The 23,761-nt window shown below is 38.9% G+C and overlaps 1 protein-coding gene across 1 annotated transcript; it reads left to right on the forward strand.

Annotated features, from left to right (window-relative positions):
* The first annotated feature begins 3,180 nt into the window (after positions 1–3,180).
* On the forward strand, positions 3,181–19,300 carry MMADHC (metabolism of cobalamin associated D). Its single transcript, XM_015822033.1, has 8 exons — positions 3,181–3,269; positions 5,738–5,775; positions 7,561–7,705; positions 8,235–8,452; positions 11,801–11,906; positions 12,441–12,571; positions 15,841–15,927; positions 18,179–19,300. Exons 2-8 carry the CDS (start codon positions 5,761–5,763, stop codon positions 18,371–18,373), a joined length of 897 nt encoding a protein of 298 aa, XP_015677519.1. The 5' UTR covers positions 3,181–3,269; positions 5,738–5,760; the 3' UTR covers positions 18,374–19,300.
* The last annotated feature ends 4,461 nt before the right edge of the window (positions 19,301–23,761 follow it).

Below are 23,761 nucleotides of genomic sequence, written 5' to 3' on the forward strand. Positions count from 1 at the left end.
GCTGCATGAAATGAAATGACAGAGACACTGGAATGTTTTGGGAGAAAGCTCAGAAGTGTAACCGATTTGATATTGTTAATTGCTTATAAAAACATAAGCGGTGTTCTGTTGGATTGGACCCCCAGTCTGTTGTCTTGGTAGCATAAGGAGGCTCCTAGCACATAGCCTTCAGAGGCAGTCACACTGCCATGGAAGGCTAATAGCCATTACTTCCATGAATTGGTCCAGCTGTTTTTTGAAGCCAGGTAAGCCAGGAGCCAGCATCACATCTTGTGGTAGCAAATTCCTAAATTGAATTCTGTGTTGTATAAAAAAAAAATCCTTTTGTCTGTCTTGCTTCTTTTGAGTTTCGATTTCATGGAGTGACCTTTGGTTCTAGTAATTTGTGAAGGGGAAAATAGTTTCTCCTTAACTGCTTTATTCACACCATAAAGAAATGTTTATCATTCTTACACAAAAAAAATTCCTTATCGGTCGCTGTTAGCTCTGATTCCATTAGTTTGTATGAATAGTTAAGATTTTGGGCAGCAACGAACATCACTTTAAATTTGAAGTATATCTGCCATTTTGACACCCATTCCATTTGGAACTCTTCACAGACTCTTATTGTTTTTATCACTTTGAACAATTTTGTGTTGTCTGCAAACCTGGCTTTCCACTAGTACGCCCTATTCCAAATCATTTATAAACATGTTTTTAAAAAGCATCAGTTCTAAAATTAAACCATGAGAGTCCTCACTAGCTACATCCTAGAAATCTTAATGAAACCACATTTCCTCTTCAAGTTTGAATCACAGATTAATTTACAGTGTGCTGGGTTGACCCAACAGAATTAACCTCAATTTCATTGAACTTAATTTATCAAATTAGCCACAGTGGCTGATTATATGGAACACAGTAAAGTAAGCCATAAGTTATTATTTACAAATCAGAATGATTTGGTTCATACAATATTCAAATTATAAAATGGTTTATTTGATTTTGACTTCAGATGTTGCATAATCATTTGTTTCCTTAACAGCAAATGCTTCTTGCATTCAACTGAAATTGGTTCTATATACATACATTTAAGATTGCAGTCTGAGATAATGGGGATAAGGAGATCTATCACACACTCATTACCAAGCAGCTTAACATACTTCAAGGAGAGGAAAACTGAAGATTGGTTAACATCTGGCAAAATCTATCTGATATTGAAAGATCTAACTAGTTGAAAACAAGTTCCTTCCACTTGAACTTTCTACTTTTCACTATGGTTGGCTGACCAACCATAATAATTTATTGATTAATTATCGGGCCATATCAGTATACAAAAAAATAAAATACAGTACAATCTCTGTATTTTAACCTCTATAGTCTCTACATTGGTGGAAATGATTCTGATTGGACTGAAATCGGACATTCTAGCTAAAATATGCAATTTGAACTTTGTATTTGCTGATCTTCTTGGCTATAGCTATTATTTGCTGCTTTGCTGTTTCCAATGCTTCCTTTAACCTTCCTCGTTTCTAGGTGATATTTCTTGATTAAATATTTCATGATGTTCTTGTTCTTTAGCTGTTGTTTTTTTCTTTCATCTGTTTTAGCTTGCTTCATCTCCCTTAGGTTGCTGATCTTATTTTCCAGACCAATCATCCGTTTTGGTGATGCAGTTTGGCTTTTTTTTCTTTTTTGCTGATTTTGCATTTCAAGTATTCAGTTATAACTGTAGCCATGCTGTACGTTCATTGGTTTGTTTTTTTGCTGGTGCTTGTATTTGATTTTACAAGATTGACATCTTTTAATATTTGTGCTAGCAAGTTTGGAACAAACTTCAATGCAGGAAAGCTTATTCTGTTGTTTTTGTGCTGTTCTAGAGGCCAGTTATTCTTTGTTTCAATTCTTTTTTAGAGGCCTTTGTTCTTTCTGAGAAAGCAGAGGAGAGGGTGCTTGATTTGGGAATGAAAATGATTCAATAGCTATGCTGGCTTCCTCTATTGGGGACTCCCCCATTTTGCCTCTACAATTTGAGCTACTTCTGGCAAAGCTTTGATTTCTTTGCTCTGGGTAGACTTTTGCAGTTCTTCTAGTTGTGTTTCTATGAATACTTTTTTCAGATTATAAATCAAACTTTATCTACTAGATTCTATTCTTTTATTTCCGATTCTGGATGTTTTTTTTTTCCAGAACTGATGCATTCTTTCCAGATATCCTCTTCTCATTGGATTGATTTGTAAAAACAGAACATTATTTCTTTGTTTTCAATCTTGGTATATTTGCAGTAGGTAAACACTTTTTCTTTCAGTGGTGCTGCAGCTGTTGGCTTTGGTTTCTCAGCCAACAGATGTGAACCCTGTAGCCTATTTGTCATTTGATATCCAGAAACCCCAACACCTAATACACTCCTTACTGATGACCATCAGGTATGGGTTTCTGTAAATTATACCATATCATTTATGGGAGAGACTCTTTGTCTGGCTCCTCTGAAGAGACCTGTGCAATATGGTTGAACCTCTGGCATAGCTTCTATCTTCCTCAGAGCACACAAGCCCCACAACCAAATCATTGGGGATTATTATTATTATTATTCATTAATCACTACAGGATGAAGCCATTGACAGTTGTGGACTGTAATCTACCACACTGCTCCAGCTGGTAGATGCATGCTTCCCACCCCCATAGGTCTTTTTTGTTTGTTTGTTTGGACTTCCCAGTGTAGCCTGAGAGAGACTGACTGTCTCAAAGTCACCCAGCTGGTTTCTTTGCTTAAAAGAATTAGACTCTGCTCTCCCACGTCCTACCCAGTATCTTAACCACTATTCCTCACTGGATGTGTTAATAGGGATAACGTCATTGTAAATACAGGACCCTTGTTTCAGTATTATCTCTCATTTTTCCTTTTTAAAGAGTGTTTTTGTCCACCTAAACCCCGCAATTCTACACCCTGAACATGAGAAATCCTGCAGACTTCCTGCAGAATTCTTGAAGGAGGAGGAAAGAAAGAGGCGTGAGACAATCCATTCAGCGGTGCTTGACTTGATTCTCCCGATCCCCTCCAGGCTGTCGTCTCCATCGACCAAGCGGAAAGCGATTAATTTTCCCTTTCTGGGTTCGTCCTTCTTTCTCGCCCAACCAACGCAAAGGCCGCTGCATCGTTCGTTCCGCCTGTTCCTAATCCGGCGCACAAAAGCAACACTTTTTTCCCTTCCTCTCGACCGACGAGCGCGATAATCAACTGGCTTCCCTGGTCTTCCATTTTGCGGGGGACAACAGATGCCGGAAAAGTGGTGGTAAGCAGACCGGGCGGCGGTGTTGCTCTTTTCCCCGGAAGCTTCCTTTCCCCCCCAAACGGGCTCTTCTCGACTTCCTCAGCCTCACTCCTCCGGGGGCTCGGCTTGTCTTGCCAGGCTGCGAAATGCTCCCCTTAAAACTATCGCCGCCCTAAGAAACTGTTGTTTCTCACTAAGGACTAGCCACTTGGGTTCCCAACCTCGGTCCCACCCGAAATTCTCAAATCAGCTCTTCCTCTAAATTGGGGCCCCGGTTCACTTGAACCGTCTGCCAAACGACCGAAGCCGCCCGGTGCCTGCCTTTATACCGGAGTAACGTCTGGGAGGGGATCACGGTGTGGGTCTGCTGGGAATGCCGGCGGTTTAGGGAGTGTCTCACCTAAGAGATATAGATCCGAGTCGGTCTCCTTTCGGGAGCAACCCCACACTTTTCTTCGGAAGGGAGTTGCTGCTGGCCAGCCATCCCGGAAGAGCTTCGCCTCCGAGATAGCTCCTGAGAGATGCTCGGGAGTCGGGTGCCTGGGGGCTGGGGATTATGGGATTTGTCGCCCTGCAAGCCCGGAAGATCGCAGGTCGAGGAGGCTGTAGACCAGGGGTGTCCAACCTTGGGCGACTCTTAAGCCTTGCGGACTTCAACTCCCAGAATTCCGCAGCCTGGTTCAACTTCAAGTGTAGATACACGAAGATTTATGAACACTTGAAGTCGTATCGACCGATCCCTTAAGACCCTCAACTTCAGGTGTTCAGAATCTTCAGCGGGTTCCAACCTGCGAAGACAAAGATCCGCTACGCGCCCTGTCGGTGCAGTATCTCAACACGCCTTCCTCCCTTGCGCGTCCGCGGAGGAGAAGGAGGAGCTCAGCATGGGACCTTTGGGACTTCGCGGGAGTCTTAGTCTCCAAGAGGGGCCGCCTTTTTACAACTCCTAATCCCGATGGGAGCCTTACTCCTCCGTCCCCGAGTGTGTCTCAGCGATGCGTTAGGTGGGCTCGTGCCCCACCGCTTTCTCCCGTGTATGTCTGCCTTTCAGGAAGATGTCGAGGAAAGACGGGCTTTGCTACGGAAACCTGTTTGGGGATTGGTGCAGCCCATTAAATGCAGAGGCGCATTGATGGGCTGATGATGTGACCTCAAGTTGGTGTCAGCTTTTAACAACTACACAGATAGGTTTTGCCTCTAACCTGGTTGTCCCAAAGGCACCTTTCCCAAAAGGCAACTGGACTTTGTGGGGGTTTTTTTCTTTGAAAATGTTTTGCTTCTCATCCAAAGAGCTTCTTCAGGGGGGACCCCACCAGTCAGTATTGAAGAAGCTTCCGTTTTGGAAAAGGCACCTTTGGGACAACCATGACCTGGATGATTGAGAATCTCCATAGACCTCTGACCTGCTCCTTCAGCCCTTCCAACTCATTGCTACTGTAATGAAGACCATCCATCTTGCTGTTAGTCATCCTCTTCTCTTTCAACTTTACCAACGGAGGGCTTAGAGCAGGGGTCTTCAAACTTGGCCCTTTTATGACTTGTGGACTTCAAGCCCTTTTATGACTTGTGGACTCAGCCAGCGTGCCTGGCTGAGGAATTCTTGGAGTTGAAGTCCACAAGTCATAAAGGGGCCAAGTTTGAAGACCCCTGGCTTAGAGCTTTCTCCAGAGAGCTAGATCTTTGCATGCTGTGCTAAAATATACACACCTGATTATGAATGCAACAAATTGTTAAAGGGAGCTGTTGATGCTTATCTGCTTCTTAATATTTTGTTTATTAAATTTGTGTGCTGCCCATCTCTCTATCAACTGACTCTGGGCAATTTGAGTATATTAAAGCATTTTGGACTATCTAGTCCATTTGATATTATTAACTTTCTCTTGTGACTCCTTTCTTCAACCTGGTGATTGATTGGAGCTCTTCTCAAGTGTCTGTAGAAGACTCAGGTTGGGAAAGATCATAGTAAGAGGAGAAAAGGGTGAATACAGAAAAAGGATGAATCACTTTCCATGAGATGGGTGGCTCTATACATTTGATGAATAAATAATACATTTGAAAAGATCATAGAAGCTATGAAGGAACCTCATTTGACTATCCCAATGACCTCTTTCTCAGTAATTATTACTCATCACTCACAAATTGTCAACTTAAAATATATTGTTTGGCCATACAGTATAAAGCTTGAAATCTGTTCTCAGAATAGTATGTGCGCTAATGTTGAAAAGAATAAAATAACCATAATCCTATTTGTAAGATTTTCAAGGGAATAATGTAATATCTCAGAACTAGGAGTTGTATCCTACCCTATTGGATCCAAATGAGATCTTATGTGCCTGCTTTTTTATTACAGTGGCTGTAAACTGAGCCTCATACTGATGAAGGTTTAATCATCTTTCAATGGAATAACTTATTTTTAATATACAGTATAATACTCTCCATAATTACCAAATTGCATTTCAGGATCACTCTTCTGTATGTTTCTGTTTCAGACTTTATTTAAACGAAGAAAAGCATGGAAATGGCAACTGTAAGTAATATAACTAATTTTTATTATACTACATAGATATGCGTGTATGTATGGATTTTTTTAAAAAATATCTTATGAGATCAGTAACAGTGAAGACAATACAAAGTTATTATATATAGGGTTGGAAATAGTATGTTTTTAATCCTATTATAAAAATGTTGCACATTGTTTTTGATTCAGATCTCTCAAGTAAGAAATGCGTAAAACTGTTAATGCTGTTTTTCTTCATGATGCATCTACAAATAATTGCCATCCTCTGTATTAATATAGCAGCCCACTTTAGATAATGGGAAAAAATAAGTCTTGTTTTACTACAGGGTTTTTTTTGCCCTTGATTTAAAAACTATATCATTTTATGTGGCAACCAAAAGCATAGCTTGTATTGTAACCTTCCACCCACGTGGAAGATGGAAATCATAAGATGGAAATCATAAGATGGAAATAGTAAGATCAGAACTTTAGTTGATTGTCAGCCAAACGATCAATATTTGTCATTACAGTAAACTACACTGAGGTGTTACTGGCCACCTGAATCTTATTGATTCAGGCCAGGTTCAGATTAAAAAAGAAAACAAGATGTGTTTCCATTAGTTTGTGTTCTAATAATTTTCTGGCCTTGTTCTCATCAGACTTTTGAATTTAGGAATATGTTTGATCAAGGTATGCAGGAGGCTGGGTTAACTTTCTGCCAGTATAAAGAAGGGTAAAATACTATAATCAACTTATCATAAAGTGGCCTGCCAGTTTAGTAATAAGAAATGTGCTATCTCCAGATAAACTGGTTTAACTAACTTGTCACCTATCCTGTTTAATAGCTTTGCCAGAGGAAGAACTGGCATAATGTGTGCATTACATATAATTTTATTTTTTTATAATCCTTTGCCTGTAGATAATTCCATCATTTTTCATGTACAGGTAGTCTACGCTTAAGAACTGCCTTGTACAGTGACCATTCACATTTATGACGGTGATGAAAAATAACTTTGCAATCAGTCCTCACTTTTATGACTTTTACAGCTCTGTAAAGCAAAGGAAAGCAACACCATAAGACCATCGCGGTTTCACTTGGCAACCATTTCGCAATTACTGGGACAACAGTCAAGGTTAACACCAACGATTTGTTCCTAATGAATATACACAAAATTATAGTAACATCATATATGCATCTACATCATTGATATACCATTTAGAACACATTTTGAGGTCGGAGATTTTATAACTAAAACTAATTATGTAAAGTTCATAAAAGAAACTAACGATTATGTTCTATAATTGTTCGTAAATTCAAGGATGATGGATGAATCCTTGTTGTAACAGATTCTTTGGAGAGATGTCCCTTCTTCCCAAAGGTTTATTAAATCTGAGAAGTATGTGATTGCATTCATTTCCATCATACCTGTAATAATCTCTCTCATCCAGAGTACTACAGGTGTGGTGGACTCATCTGTTACTTCAGTGGAGTAGCCAGGAGGAAATTTCCTCCATTGCCTCTGTAATCCACTGGGAGCTGATTGAATCATGGCCTCATTGTAACATGTTCCATGCCTGCACCAGCTATTGTGGAAGAATACTTTATGTCAGGACATGTCAAACTCGCGACGTCACATGATACGTCGTGCAACGTATCGAGACGGTTTTGCCATTGCCGGCACTGGGGTGGGTGTGGCTTTCGGATGACGCGTCCGGCCCGCGGGCCAGCAGTTTGACACCCCTGCTTTATATGCTAAGTCATCGTTTTCATACACAACCTGTGCTGCCTTCAATTTTCTTTGTGTCCCCCTTTAGGTACTTTGTAACAGAGCTAGACTGGTGACATACCTGCCAGGATTTTATTCTTTGGTTAGAAGGGTTATAACTCCCAAGGCTTTTTCCACAGCAGGATCCTCTGGCTCAGATGAGCCTTCTGTTGCTGCTGCACCTCCTGACATATGTAAGGAAAATTCAAATTTTTCTCACGTTAATGATCATTAAAATCATCTCTTTATAGAAAATCTTTTTTTTCCCCTTCCATTCCATCATGTCTGATTCTCAGAGATCGCCTGCACAAATTCCTGCAGTTTTCTTAGCAAGGTTTTTTTTAGATGTGGTTAGCCATTGCCTCCTTCCTATGACTGAGAGAAAGTGAGTGGCCCAAGGTCATCCAGCTGGTTTTGTGCCCAAGGCGAGACTCAAAATCATAGTCTCCTGGTTTCTAGCCTGATGCCTTAACCACTACGCCAAACTGGCATCATACAGTATATATATTTAAGTAATCTGTGTCTTTTGGTACTTTTAGCCCAACTTCAAGTATTTACTCAGAACTAATTTCTACTGAGATAAATGGGACACACTTTTTCAGTTTCTATTGAAGTATATGAATCTACTTTTAAGCAGCAACATTCCAAAAGCAATGTCCTTTACTGATGAAAACAACTCTGTATGTGGGTGCTTTTCAGTGACACGGACTTAACTTTTCTTAGGTCCCAAAACTGTGTGGCCAGATGAAGTGATGGGACCTTTTGGTCCCCAGGACCAAAGATTTCAGCTACCTGGTAACATAGGTTTTGACTGTCACCTAAATGGTACAGCACCACAGAAGACAGGACAAGTTCATAAAAAAATGCCTGATCTATTGATGGAACCCTTGGCAAGTGAAAGGCATGAATTTGTGATGGCCCAGTATGTCAACGAGTTCCAGGTAAGTGTAGAAGTCTCCTGGGAAGGTGAGATACAAATCTAGAAATGCGTTCGCTGCTTCCTTTGGTGGATGGCACAAGAAATCCTATGTGCATCTTTAATGTAGACTTCAACTTGCATAGTAATTTATCATGGCAATTGCTAGATCAGATCTTCCTCACTGAGTTCAGATACAAGTCAAGAGGTTACTTTCTGTGGATTCACTTTGATCACAATTTATTAAACTTTCATAGATGGGTGGGTTTGAGAAGAGAAGATAGAGGGGATTATTTTTCTCTCCTTTCTCTGTTGGGGATATGTTGCAAGAACACCTAAGTCAAGTCAACATGATCCTTGTAGATGACTAATTGCTTCCAAACTGTATACTTTGAGAGAATACCTGCCCTTTGGTAGCTTCAATATACTGAGAAGGATTTAAAAGATTTGCCCTAGTTTATTTTGATTTTTGGCATAATCTTGATTTTCATTGCTATACAATGGTACCTTGGTACTGAACTGCTTTGAAACTCATTGAATTTGGTACTCGACACATTTTGATATGAAAATTTTATCCCACTACTCATTGTTTATTTGGTACTCAACGCACTAACTAGAATTTGTTGATGTCAACTGCCTTGTAACTCACTACATTCTTTATGGGGAAAAATTGTTTAGTACTCAGCATTTTTGGTACTCAGCGTGTCTCCCAGAACCAATTAACAATGAGTACTGAAGTATCATTATACTACCAAAAATTATTGTTACCAAATCTATCCTACCAAGAATTAGTGCTCATGCTAGAAATACTCCCTTTATCTTTTTTTTTAAAACAAGTTTTATTAATTTTTCAAATTTTAACATCCAGATACTTAGGAAGCAGCGTGGTGCTAGGGAAATCAGTCAATAACAAAAGCATTCATATATATCTTAGGTTACATCAATAACATTCCCTCACTGTTTCCCACAAATATTATATCATGTTCATGTTAATAAGTTTCTAACTAGGCTCAATCAATCAGTACGTTTATCAATAGTATTTTACTTATATATATCCAAGTCCTGTTTAGAGGTTTTATTTAATTCCAATTTATATATTCCAATTCAGCCTTTTATAACCAATGTTTAAACTTTGGATAACCTTGATTTCCCTCATTTCATTATAATATAATTAACATAACTAAAATACACATATTATTCCAAAATTTACCTTCTTTATAGACAAATATATTCTAATTCTCATTCTAATAACTCCTCCTTTAATAACAAAATATCTGTCATTATCACAAATCTATTTCTATATAACAATTAAAGTTATAGTCTAACAATTAATTTTAACTCCCATTATAAATCTAAGTGCTAAATATTAAAAAAAAAACATTATCTCTAAAAAGCTGCTTTACCCATTAAGTAGATTTCTAAATCCCATTTTTAAATCTGACTCTGGCTTTCCTTTTGTGCCAAATAGGTTTCCATGCCAGTGCCTCTAAAACCTCGGATTTATCTCCCTTCATACCTACATCTGTTGTTTGAATCAAGGGAGAATGTCCAGTTATCAGTCTTTCAAAAGAACTGGCCCCTTTGTAATTGTTAAGTTGTTGCCCTAATAATTCAAATCTCCATGTTTGGTTTAGGGTATTTATAGTCGGTTCAGTAGTCTGGTCCTCTTCTTGCGATTTCATCTGAGTAGATTAGAGAGACATATCCGGTGGTGGTGTTGTTTGGTTATCTAAAATGTCTAAGTTCTCTGCTTTTGGAGTTACAGGTGCTGTAGTTAAAGTCATCTCAGCCAGTTGTGCATGTTGTATGAAATCTTCTTTAATGTTAATTTGTTCATCTTCTATTATTTTTGGGGTTATAGGTTGATCAGTTTGAGTCTGAGGTTCAATTTGTAATTTTGTAAAAATGTCTTTAGCTTTCACTCGTGAAATGATTAGCTCTGTTGCTTCACGGATTTTTTCAAGGATAAGTTTATAATTAAGTTGTGGATAAGATTCATCCATTTCCATGGTGATTAAAGATAGTCCTTTAGTGGAGGCTATGTTTAGTAAGACTCAGCTATTGTCCACCTCCACAATTTGTAAGAATTATTGTCACCACAGCTGTTTCTACGTCTTATCTTTTTTGATAGTATGAAGGACAAATCAAAGTAATCAACAAGCACAATTGAAAAGAAATTCCAGTTGCTATGCCAAATTTTGCCACAAGATATCCCCAGCAGACCACAAAATCTTTTCCCAAATGCCGAATAGCTTCTTATTCAGTTAAGACACACAAAAAAGCCAATATTTTGCAAAGTTAATAGTTAAAGAAGTTAAAAAAATGCTAAGTCTCTATAAAAAAAGTTTTGGGCCCCCAAGGTATCCACAAAACAAAGATCCAATTATTTGGTTGTTGAAATTAGTAGTTCTTTCCTTTTCTTTCCAAGCTGTAAAATCCCATGTATGCAAACGGTGCTGAATTGAGAGCGGGGGAACGAATTTCAAAAGGCTTTCACAGGAAGGTAATTAGGGAAAAGGAGAGGTAAAAAAGGATCTCACCCAAATCCTCCACTCCTGCTTCGTATGCTTAGCTGTTATCGGGACTTTCGGCTGGTGCAACTAAGTGATCGGCCATATTAATGGCCGATCTTTTCTTCGTCGGTCCTAGGGAGCTGCCTCGGATCAAACGGAAGGACTGCTGCTCTTCCGCGATCTTGCGAGGGTCCTCCCCAACGGTGATCACCCTCCAGGGTGACTTTTGACCCTTTCCAGGGTCTTCCGACAAAGGGAAACCAGACGGCAGGGAGAAGCTTCCCCCCACATGTCCGAAGGCGTCGCATCTGGAACCAGAAGTCAATACTCCCTTTATCTGTACGTTATAGGAAAAGTTCAGTAGGGATAGGCAAAGAACCCGCTTTTCAGTATCCTTCCTTCACAAGTTTTTGAAGCAGAATTTGATAAATCAGTATTAAACAGTCACACTAAACAATCATTCCAAGAGTAGAAATGCCTTTATGCTTTGTTTTTTTAAAAAATGCTTAATGTGTTTTATGAGTTAGGGTTTATTTACTTTATAAAATGTATATGCTGCTGCAGTCTTGGAGTCTGGACAGATAAGAAAAAAATATTACAAAATCATGGAAGCATAAAAATCATAATAAATTGAAACTGTGTACAGATAGACTGTCACTGGTATGAAGTCTGACAAGAATTCAAATGTACTTCACATGCCTAGAAGTTAAATATGTGTGTGTGTGTGTGTGTGTGTGTGTGTATAGCACAAGCTTAGAATTCCAAGAATTGGAATAAAAGACTAAAATAAATCAAATATTTTCTAATCGATAATATGCATTAAAGACTTAAGATAAAAAAAACTTATCTTTTTTTTTCAGGGCAATAATGCTGTTCACAAGGAAGACATTGCCGATGCCAAAAGTTACTTTGAAACTGCCAAAGTAGAATGTGCGATACAAGCATGCCCAGAACTGTTGCGCAAAGGTATGGGTTTCCTGCTCTTCCCCCCCCATCCCTCCACAGTGTTAATTATATTTAAAAAGTGTATAAAATTGTAGCTTGAAGAAAAAACATGCACAGATTGACAGTTTAAGTAACTTTTGTATCTAGCATGGTGACTTGGTTAATTTTCTTGGGGTTTCAGTACATTTGATTTAATTTTACGTTTGAATTAACTTCCTTTTGCCATTTTTTTTTTAAACCTAGATTAATTTTCTATATGAGCAAAGTATTTAGTGCACCAGTTAAAGAATAGGCCTTTAGGGAGCAAATGTGTCTTCCTCTTGATTGCTAGAGGCTGCGTACAGGGGATCCTCGGCTTACGATGGGTCACTTAGCGACCAAAGTTACAATCGAACCTCCCCCCCCAAAAAAAAAGCTACTTAAAGATGATTACACACATATACACACACACAGACACACAATAATCACATGACCACATTTTGGCCACTTGGCAAATAGTATAGAAATATGCCAATGGCAAAGTTATTTAAAATATTTATCTCTTATTTTTTGTAGATTTTGAGTCAATGTTTCCAGACATTGTTTCCAAAAACATAACAGTACTAACGGTAACGCAGAAAACTGTAAATGATATGACTGGGTGGAGCGAAGAGGTAGAAAATGAGCGAGAAGTCCTCATCGAAAACGTAAGTGGCTTTGGATGATCAGATGTAATTACTTTCTACTACTGATTCTGGGTGGGTGGGTGTTTTTATATGTGGGTGCCCAAATAGATTCATAGATTCCTAACCCAGTGTACTCTTAAGAACGTAAAGCATTATTTACAAATGTAAAACATATTTGAAAGGACAGATATTTTATTAAATTATAGAAGCCAAAAAAGAAATCCCTAGATATGTCCACAGTCATCAAAAATCAGATTCGGTTCTAAAGAGGCATTATATATTTTTTAAATTGTTAATCAGCCTCCTTTATAAATACTACACACTAACACACACACAGCCCTCTATACCCATATCCATCTACACATAATTAACTGTTAACTTTGAACTAATTAAGTCACTATGTTTTTTCACAAGAAAGTACTAATCATAAAAATTTTATGCATACTCATTCTTAGCATGACATGATGACATTCTAATGCTTTTCATTCTGTATAGTAAATTAAGGGTTTCATCTGAAAGCTTGTTGGTGCTTGCTTAAATGAAAACTACATTTAACTCTGCCCATGTGCAAAATTGCCACTAGGGGTCATTCCTTTTCCAGGCTCCCTTTTAACCACTTTGGCTTTAAGCAGTCGGTAATTAAGTTCCAACAGATGTCAGTATTTACTGCTGGTATTCTCCATAAAATGTTATTTACTGAACATGTCTAGTTAAAAGAAATGTTCACATTTTGAGGGTACTGTTTTCCATTTCTGAATAATTGTAATGAAACAATACCTTGCAGTTAACTGCTAGAAATAGACGTTTTATTTTCATTTTAAAGCATTTGGAGCTGATTTCTGGCTTCTAGACAATGGATTCAGAAGAGTGGATCACTTAGGAGGAGAATTCTTGACTGCATGAGTTACATAGCTTTAGTGATTCCAAAGGAGCAAAGCAAGAGTACTCTACTGTATAACTTATAGTTTGGGAAATTGATGAATTAAATACGAAGGCAATTCGGAAATAAACCTCCGTTTGGTTATCAATGACACTCGCAGATACGGAACTTTTATTATACACATTAGAAAACTACAACATTACATTGTTTTTGACATAATCACCATTCAAATTGAGGCACTTGTCATAACGTCTTACAAGGTTTGAAATTCCTTAGTAGTAGTTGCTCGTTGCCAAATCTGGACTATAGGGGGGTGATCAAAAACATCCCAACAGAACTACTTCAAAAGTTCTTGGGTGTGTCTAGTGCAGGGGTAGTCAACCTTGGCTCTTTTATGACTCGTGGACTTCAACTCCCAGAACAGGAATTCTGGGAGTTGAAGTCCACGAGTCATAAAAAAGCCAAGGTTGACTACCCCTGGACTCTAGCGGTGTGCGGGCAAGTATTATCGTGAACCAACACCACACAGGAAGTCAGCATGCCCCGACGCTTGTTATGGATGGCTCTTCTGAGTTTTCGTAATGTTTCACAGACGTCTGAATTGATGGTTGAACCACACTCCATGAACCTCACTAGCAGTACTCCTTTGGCATCTTCACATTTGGCAGGATTTTTTATGGCATCACTTCCGGTGTGGTGTTGGTTCACGATGGGCGGTGGTGCGCCAAACACTGCAGCAGTGCCAGGCGAAGAAGCTGCAAAACATGGGGCTGCCATTTCCAGAACGGAGAAGGGAAATGCGGGGCGATGCAGGGCCGCAAGCAAGTGCTCTTCTCTGCTCTGTATTGCTGTGCAGAGCCGCTTCCCCCCCCCATTCTCTGTTCTCTCCAGTGGCGGCGATGGAGGGCTGGTGGAGGGAGGCAGCAGGGGAGGCTTGAGGTCATGGCTCAAGCCACGGGAGAGCTGGCAGAGGAGAAGGAGGTGGCGGCTGCCACTGGGCAGGTGATCTAGGGTCCGAAGCACGAAGAAAGCCCCTCCAGTGGTGCACAGTGGCAGCGAAGCCTTTCGCTGTCATTCCCCTCTGGCTCTGAAATGGCGGAGGGGGACCTCTGTAGCATGGCAGTCTGGCTCGGGAGGGGAGTAAAAGGGAAGATCGCCAAGCAAGGAATGGCCTGGCTGGGGGGCCCTGAAGTAAGTGGATGCGGGGCGCATGGGGCAGCTCCACCCCCTCTCCCACCTGCCTCGCCTCATTGTGGCGGCAGCGGCGCGACGCGCTCTACTGCCCCATTGCAGCAGCAAAGTGGGACAGAGTGGGCAGGGTCCTAACTAGGACTTATTTTGGGGGTAGGGCTTATATTAGGCCCACCCCAAAAAAAAAATCAGGGTATGTCTTTTTTCCGGGGAAATACGGTATAACATAATAAGGCAAAGCTCAAGTATAGATTCTTTGCAGATGTTGCAAAAAAAAAAGAGAGAGAAGCATTGAAAACAAGTTAAGCCTTAATTAATATGATTTCCCATACATACCAACTGGGAAACAGTGGTTTGTGATTTTAAAATACTAGCCCGTTCTAAAACTGACAACTTATACTTTACTGGATTAGACAAAACTGAAAATGTTATGTAGAGAATTGATTTTGAGTTTTTGCAACGTACATATATTTGGTTTAATAAACCATTCATGTGTTTGAAAGCTATCTAGTTATAGTCAGCTTTTCCTGAAGTATATGTTCCTTTTATTAGGCTTGATTTTAATATATCGTGCACCATGGTACAAAAATTAATCGTAGAGGGTATGAACCTTAATCACGTTCATTGCAAATGGCTCAAGCCACTGCTAAATTTTACAATTATATTTTACATTAGATATTCTTTGGGGTTTGGGAAAAACATCCTTTTTTCCTACAGAGTTATAAGGTCCTTTGGTTTTGGCTTTCTGAATTGATACAGTCTACTTCAGAGTCAGACACTACTCTGAAATGTATTTATTTATTCAATTTAATTTACTTGATAAGGATTTAGAAAGCATCCTTACTAGCTTTTAAATTTAAACCTTAAACTGCGCTATCTTTTTAATTTTCTGATCAAGGCAAAATAATATATTAACGTGAAAAAAGTAGATGATGTGTGGTGATTTTAACTTTAATTTTAGATGTTGTGAAATTAAGAGAACAAAGCTAACATTACACTTCAAATGAACAATGAAAGCAATTGAAGTACTAATTCTTTATTCCCTAGCACAAAGATTTTATGGGATCTAAATATAGCTTAATAGTGTTAATCCTGTTAGTAAAATTATTCAATTTGATCAGCTGAAGTTTTGAGCATTTGCTCTTTGATTTTGAAGTGAATTTATGCTTGATGGAGAAAGACTTGCATTTTGCATTTTTCTTATTTTCTCTCTTCTTAGTTTATCAACGGTGCTAAGGAAATTTGCTATGCTTTGTCTTCCGAAGGCTATTGGGCAGACTTCATTGATCCGACTTCAGGATTAGCAGTAAGTATTTATGTTAAAACATAGTAAGGAGAGGAATATCATGTTCAGACTTAGGCAAACTAGCAGTAAGAGTATAAATCCTCCATCAATTGTTTGTTCTTGCTGGTTGCCATTAAAGGTCTTAGATTATTTTTATTTAATAAGTGTGTTGGTATGGTATTTCCTGTCTATCATTGTAGGAGCTCAAGGTGTTGCACATAGTTCTTCCTGTTTATGCTTAGAGATAAAAGAGCCTTTTGAGGTACAGGTAGTTCTCGCTTAATGACCATTCAAAATTCTGGCAGTGCTGAATAAGCGGAACTTAACAACTGGCCTTCAAAGTTCTGGCTGTCCCAGCAACCCCATGGTCACGTTGTTGTAATCCCGGTGCTTGGTATTCTGCTCACAGTTAGGATGGTTGCAACATCTACAATCATGTGATCCCCATCTGCAACTTTCCCTGCCGATTTCCCACAAGCAGAGTCAGTGGGGAAGCCAGCAGAGAAGGTTGCAAGTAACGTCCGCCACTTTTCCCCCCAAGGAACTCTACTACAAAGTATGAGATTCTTGAGATCTCCTATTCCGCAGCACACATTTTGGCCTCACTTGCGTTTCGTAGCAACACCCTCTCTGCAATCCACACACACACTTGCACAGCACCACAGCAATCACTTCCCAGTCCACATGCACTAATTTCAGTAACCTCCTCCAGCCCACCTCACTCCATAATACTTACCTACCCATTGGCCTGTTTTCAGGCCATCTGGAACTTGCAAATTCCTGTGATGACCCAGGGCCCCGAACGGAGGCAAAGCAATTAGCTGGTCAGAACAATTGTCTTTGTAAGCACTGCCAACGTTCACCCAACAGCCCCCACATATGCTGGCACAAGTTCAATAAAACAGTCAGGGAAGTTTACATGGTTCTTTAAAGTAAAACAGATAACAAGCAAACTTATAATCCTTTCAACTCCCAGCTTGCCTGTGAACGGCAAACTGCAAAACTGCAGACAGCAAGGAGAAATCAGCAGGAAGCAAACTTGATCCAAAATACAAAGTGTCCAGGTACAAGAGCACACTATCACAAGAGTTCACGTTTGTTCCCGGCAAATGCCCCACCCCACAGCGTCTCCTTAAATCCTACTCCCCAGGTGTGCCTTATGGAGTGGGGCATGACGCTCTCCTCCTGAGCAAGTGAGCCTGCCTCCGTTGTTCCCTCCTCCTCTCTGCTCTCCTTGCTCTGGGATCTGGTGGGGAGGGGCCTTGCTCCTCACCTGAACTCTGCCTTCCCTGTTCCAAACTTGAAGGGCCCTGGCCTGCTTCAGCCTGCTCCTCCCCACAGTCCTCCGAAGCCAGAGACACCCCCTCCTGGGCCTCAACAGGGAACTCCATGTCATCCTCAGAGTCAGGCTCGGACGGAGGCATGACAAGTCCTGCCAGTTTTTTTCCATTGACTTTATGGGAGCCGGCAGGAAATCCCAAGTCGCTGTCATATGAGGTCCTCATTTAATGACCCTCAATTTCACTTAACCACTGTAAAGGGGACTGCAGGGATTGCCGTTGTTAAGCGATGCAGTCACATGACATTGTGCTTTACAACATTATCATTTAAGGGTGGAATTTATAGTCACAATTACCATCGTTAAGCCAGGACCATCTGCATGTTATTGTGAGAGTCTGGTAAGCCGCAATCAGCTAGCAAACAGCATGTACGATCCTGAGTTTCCCTCGCCCTAATCTGGTTTTGTATTACAGATGCTCTGGCTTATTTGCACACGTGCTAAATGCATGCTGCTTTTCATCCAGGATAGCGATGCATTCGAAGTGCTAGTCTTGAGATACTTTTCTGTCATTATTCTTTATATTTTGCCAATCATTATGCAGGATGACTTTTCTTTGTGTAAAACTGAATCACGCAGAAGGGAAAAAAACCTAGAATATTTTATGTTCCTTTACTAGATGACAACCTTTTTCTTCTGCAACCTTTATTAATGGATGCCGACTGTGTTTAGATATATCCCTTTTCTAGAATGGGCTGTGGCAGTCTTTGCAACGTATGTAGTTTACCGTAATGACAAATATTGATCATGTTTTGCTAATGTGGAAATTAAGAGCATAATATGCTGATAATAATCGCACATCAATTATTTTGGGGCTCATTCAGATAATGCCTCATAGAAATAAAAAGTAGTGCATATAGTTACTTAAGCAGGAATTTAATCAGATCAATTGTTAACAATGCTCGATATTTCATTTTTTTTCTCTCCTTTCAGTTCTTTGGCCCTTACACAAACAACACTCTTTTTGAAACTGACGAACGGTATCACCAGTTAGGATTTCTTGTGGAAGACCTAGGCTGCTGTAAAGTTATTCGGCATAATCTATGGGGAACTCACGTACTAGTTGGAAGCATATTTACCACTGCTAACCCTGACAGCCCTATCATGAAGAAGCTGCGTGGGAATTAATAGCACCTTTTCACTTAAAAGTTGGTGAATAAACACGATTGGCGATAGATAGATAGATAAAGTATGCTGATTTATAGATAGGAAAAGTTCTATTATTTATTCTAGGTTTTGTAGCATATGATTTATATACCAATACAACATTTTATTTTTGAGATCATATGTGTGTGCGTGTATGTGTACATGCACAGGCACACACACACACACACGTCTCTGAAATCCTGAGATCATTCATGTAAATGAAACACCCTCAGCAATTTTACTTGAGAATACAAATCTTCAAGACTTTCACGTTACTTTGGTTACACATCTTTGGTTACAACATTGAAGAAGGAAAATGTGGTTGCACAATTGTCTCAGTAAAAGAAATAACTATCTCAACTATCTTCATGTTTACCAGAACCAGTGTTATATTTGTTTGAATATTACCACAATAACTCAACTTGATTATTGAAAGATTGATCCACTTGGACTCTCTTGCAACTGATGATAAAAGATAAAGCAACATAACACTGTTGTGTGTTAGAATGCAACGTCTGAGGTGCAATTCACCTCTTGAATCTAGCTTGCCACGTTGTGGTTCATTCTTGAATACTTGTATGGATTGAATTCTGTTAGCAAATAATTATCATCTCATTAGGCATTACAAGAGATCACAGATTGCTGTTTTGTTTCTCTAAGTACACGGTACATTACAGTTGCCCAACGCATCAGTTTATATTGAATATCTCTAGTATAGGATGTCTCAGGTTAACATTCCTCAGCTGGGATTCAGGTTGTAGTATCAGTTAAATGCAATAGCTATTTAGTGAGCTTCTACAATAATTCATGGTTACATTGATGATTTGAGATCCAGGTCAATGTGCAACTTGACTGCAGAGTGATGTATAATATTGTTTGTATATGTGTAAATATATCATTTGAAAAAAATTTCTGTGATTTTGTTTACAATAATTGAAGATGCTACATATGAACAAACACTTCTATATGCTAAAGCTTGATTTATGGATGTTGTAAAATAAGGAAATGGTAAATGATCTGATTGGAGTGGACATTTTCTATTGAAAACATGTGTTAAAATGTTTTAAATGCATCGACAAACTGTAATGCCTATGGAACCACAAACAACACCGGCTTATGTGGCAGACCGTTCCTGCCTCACCTCCTTCACACTCTTCATGAAGAGTGAAGCTAAGTTGAGGTACCGTGTTTCCCCAAAAATAAGACCTGGTCTTTTTTTTTTTTTTTTGGCCTCCAAAAGAGGCACCAAATCTTATTTGGGGGGAGGTGTATTTTCCACTCACCTCCGGCACCGACAGCCCCATCCAGCCGGCCCACGTCATCTGTGGCCGAAGGAGCAGCTTCATTCTGCAGCTGAGAATGGAGCTCCGGCCTGCATTTCGCAGTCAAAGGCCTTTCTGGAAGGCCTCGACAGCCGAGAACTGAGTTATGGATTCAATCCATAACTCAGTTCTCGGCTGCAGTGGCTTTCCGGAAAGGCCTCTGACTGTGAAATGCAGGTCGGGGGATGCTTCAGAAGAAGCAGGCTGGTGAGTAGAGCCCTGGCTGCAAGTTAAGTGAGTACGGGGCGCATGGGGCAGCTCCACCCCCCACCCCCACCCTGATTTTTAGGTGTGTGCCTCACCCCAAAACTAGGCTTATTTTTGGGGTAGGGCTTATATTAGGCCTACCCCCCAAAATCAAGCTAAGGCTTATTTTGAGAGAGAAAAAACAAGTCGGAAAATAGAATTTGTTTCCGTCAAATGCTTACATGGGAAGGTTTTAATTTTCTGTCAGACCACTCAAATAGCAGAGCACGGATCACTTCATTTTGCTGAAGGCCTCAACCAGCCTTCAATTTCTTAGCAAATAGTTGTAGTAAAGTTGTTCCAGATGTTGCATTATGAATAGTTTGAATTTGTTTGGCACATTCTAAGGCAGGTGTGTATTGTTACTGATTGTAGCATCATGGGAAGCTACCTTGGGAGCAATGGTATTGCACAATTCTGCTCATTTGCCTTTAAGGAGGAAAGGCTTTGCAGGAAGGAAAGATCTGGGGTTTTTTTTTCTTATTTTTCTTTTATATTTATGTGGATAAGATAAAGACTTTTTCTTCCTCCAGAGAGGAAAAGATATTGCCTATCAAATCAGTTGCTGTAAGATGATCAGAAGAAAGCAGATCTTTGCCAAAATCAAATTTTTAAAGCTATCCATTTCATGACATAAACTTATTTATTTTTATCTTATTTTACAAATATTGGCAGGCTGCTATTTAGACAGCGTCATTAACTATAAATTTAGGTATAATTTGAAATCTGCTATATGTACACCTATTTTTATACTGAATAAATGTTGAAACAAGAAACATGTAAATATTCATTAGTTCTGAACTAATTTCTAAGTTGTATATTGGAATTAATTTAAGAAATAAATTGGGGAAGTCAGTATTGTGGGCATAATGTTACTATTTTAATTTTTGTGTTAACAGTTATTTTTTAATGCTGCCAGTATGATTGTGATATTATAGGAAAGAGAAGTGACTGAAGTATAAATTAGTTGTTGCTCTATTTTTCAAAAACAACTATTCTTCCTGTAATAATTTATTGCTAAAACTGTTTCTAATCCAAGTAAAAGGGCTGTTTTATGAATGATTGAATGAAAATATGTTGTATTTCTAAATACTTCCTATATAATAGTGAAGTGCTCTTTTTAATTATTTTATTTTATTTTATTCAAAAGATTAAAGTACAAAATTTTAAAATAAAAGAATGAATTAAAAAACAAAAGACAAAAATACATATTATCAATCCTAGTTGAACACTATTGCAACAATGATAGCTTCCCACCTTGTACTTGCAACCCAATTGACCTGTCATGCATTACATATATGAAAAAAATAGTTAACAGGTTAAACAACAGCAAAGTTAAAATTCAAAACACTTTTGTTAACAGTCTGTTATTGTAATTTGCTCATAGAAAGTCTGCATTGTTTCTTATTTAGCACAAATCACTCCAGTCATTATCTCTGATCAGTCCAGGATCAAAAACCCTCGTTTGGTTCTTAATAATGAAACCTTCCATTAGGTTTTTAATATGGAATTTTCCCAACAATTACATCTCATTTCCAAAGTTTGTTTAAGACACGGTTGTAAATATCTGCAACATCCATTGTTGAATAGATCTCCTTGACAGCACAATATTCCTCTTGGCCAAGAAAATCCAGTCCATCTTTCATCAAATCCATTATCTCAGAATTTTTTATATTCGTGTTTTTTTCAATCTTTTCCAGCAGATTTATATTTTTCAAACCAAATACTTTCTTCTTCACATCAGACAGCAACAGATCAGATTTCAATTCATCAAGCTGCAAATCAAGTCCAACTTCCTGCTTTTGAATATCATCTTGAGTTTGCACAACCGGGACTAGAACTCGCTGCCTCCCTGTTTTTAGCCTGGTGCCTTAACCACTAGACCTAACTGGTCTTTGAGCATAGCTTGCACAGCTAATTATGAGTTTATCAAAGCAAATAAGCTCTCCCTTAAAGCCTATTTTTTCACCCTATTATGTTAAGACATTTTTATATTAAAGCGGAAAATAATAGAACTAGAAGAACCAGATAATACGATACTGTGCATTGTTTACTCAGATAAAGTGATATTGTGCTTTATGATACTCTCAGTAAGGGGTGGAATTGCAGCCTTAATGCAGTTTCTTAATAGAAGTAGAATTTGGAGAGGAAATTGCGGAATAATTTATCAATCGATCAGTTTTATTTTCATCACAGAACAGGGTAAAAGTAATGTTTTAAAATAGAATTCTTTTTAATGTTTTAAAATAGAATTCTTTTATCTTTTAATAAATTAAAAGATAAAATTATTAACATAAAATTAGAGAGCGCAGGAATCAAAACACGAGAGAATCCTATAAAATTACAAGTAGTTTTACATTAATAATGTAAATGCTATACGTAAATAGCTTTGAATAAGATAACTGTAAAAGGACACAACTGGTGCCGGTACTAGAATTTCTAAAACACTACGAGAATGGCAAATTATGCCAAGCTTTTTGAAATCTAATAACTTCCTCAAGCTCTGCTAAGGTTTGTTGGAATTAAGACAATTATGGTCCAGCTAGTTTATGGCAAAGAAATAGCAAAATACAACATCAAATAATATACGTATGTATAAAAGAAAAAGATATAAAGCGGGGAGGAAAGAAAGGGAGCGAAAGAAAGAAAATTGACTGAATTATAGAAGTCTAGTTAAGGCTCAGCATCACCTCACTTGGATGAATTGTTCATGTTTAATCATAGCTCTGACATTGAACTGGTCTATGTTGTCTGAAAAAAATCCCCTGCCTGCTGGTTGTTTTTTTTAAACAAGTCGCGGGCAAGGGACTAGGGCAGGGGTAGGCAACCTTGGCTCTTTTATGACTCTGGGAGTTGAAGTCCACGAGTCATAAAAGTGCCAAGGTTGCCTACCCCTGGACTAGGGTAACCATCCGTCAGACTGCCCAAGTATTGGGGTATATACATTATATACATTATACCAGATAATAGTATGGGGCCCGGGGACCCCAGATCTGTCTTTCAGGCTATTACCTTCCTGAGCCAGGAATTCTGGGAGTTGAAGTCCACGAGTCATAAAAGAGCCAAGGTTGCCTACCCCTGGACTAGGGTAACCATCCGCCAAATTGCCCAGATATTGGGTTATATATATGGGAAAACGCACATCTCTCATAGATTTCTATTAAAAAGAACAATGCAGCAACACATGACCAATTTCCCATTCACCTGAGAGGGTAGAGGGGAGCACATCACAGCGAGCAAAAGTAAAAGCTCTTCTGGGGTTTGGGACAATGAAATAGAGGTACAGGTAGTCGATTTGCAATCATTCATTTAGTGACTATTTGAAGTTACTACAGCACTGAAAAAAATGACTTACGACTGCTTTTCACATGACTGTTGTAGCATCCCCGTAATCATGTGATCATATCAATATAGGTTTTTCAATTTAGAATCATGAGGAATCTCACCTTGTTTCATATTCTTTTCAACATTCACTTGAACAATCACTCATGCCCGCCAGACCGCAACTAATGAAATATTAATACTCTTAACCTTTTGTTAGCTTATAAAATACAGCGATAAAATGCTTTGGACAGAAGTGTGCCTTCAAATTAATATACTCTGGGCAATCACACGGATGTTAGAATTCAGTTCTGTCACCTGCTGATATAGTGCATAGCTCCTAACAACAGCTTAGGTGAGGCAGAAGATACTATTTGTCGGATAGTGAAATTTGTAATTGAAATTCAGAAAAGCCCACTAATTGTCTAGTCCACGAGTCATAAAAGAGCCAAGGTTGCCTACCCCTGGTCTAGTGAATGCC

Source organism: Protobothrops mucrosquamatus, unplaced genomic scaffold, assembly GCF_001527695.2.
Source record: "Protobothrops mucrosquamatus isolate PMUCROS unplaced genomic scaffold, P.Mucros_1.0 scaffold_170, whole genome shotgun sequence".
Lineage (NCBI taxonomy): Eukaryota > Metazoa > Chordata > Lepidosauria > Squamata > Viperidae > Protobothrops > Protobothrops mucrosquamatus.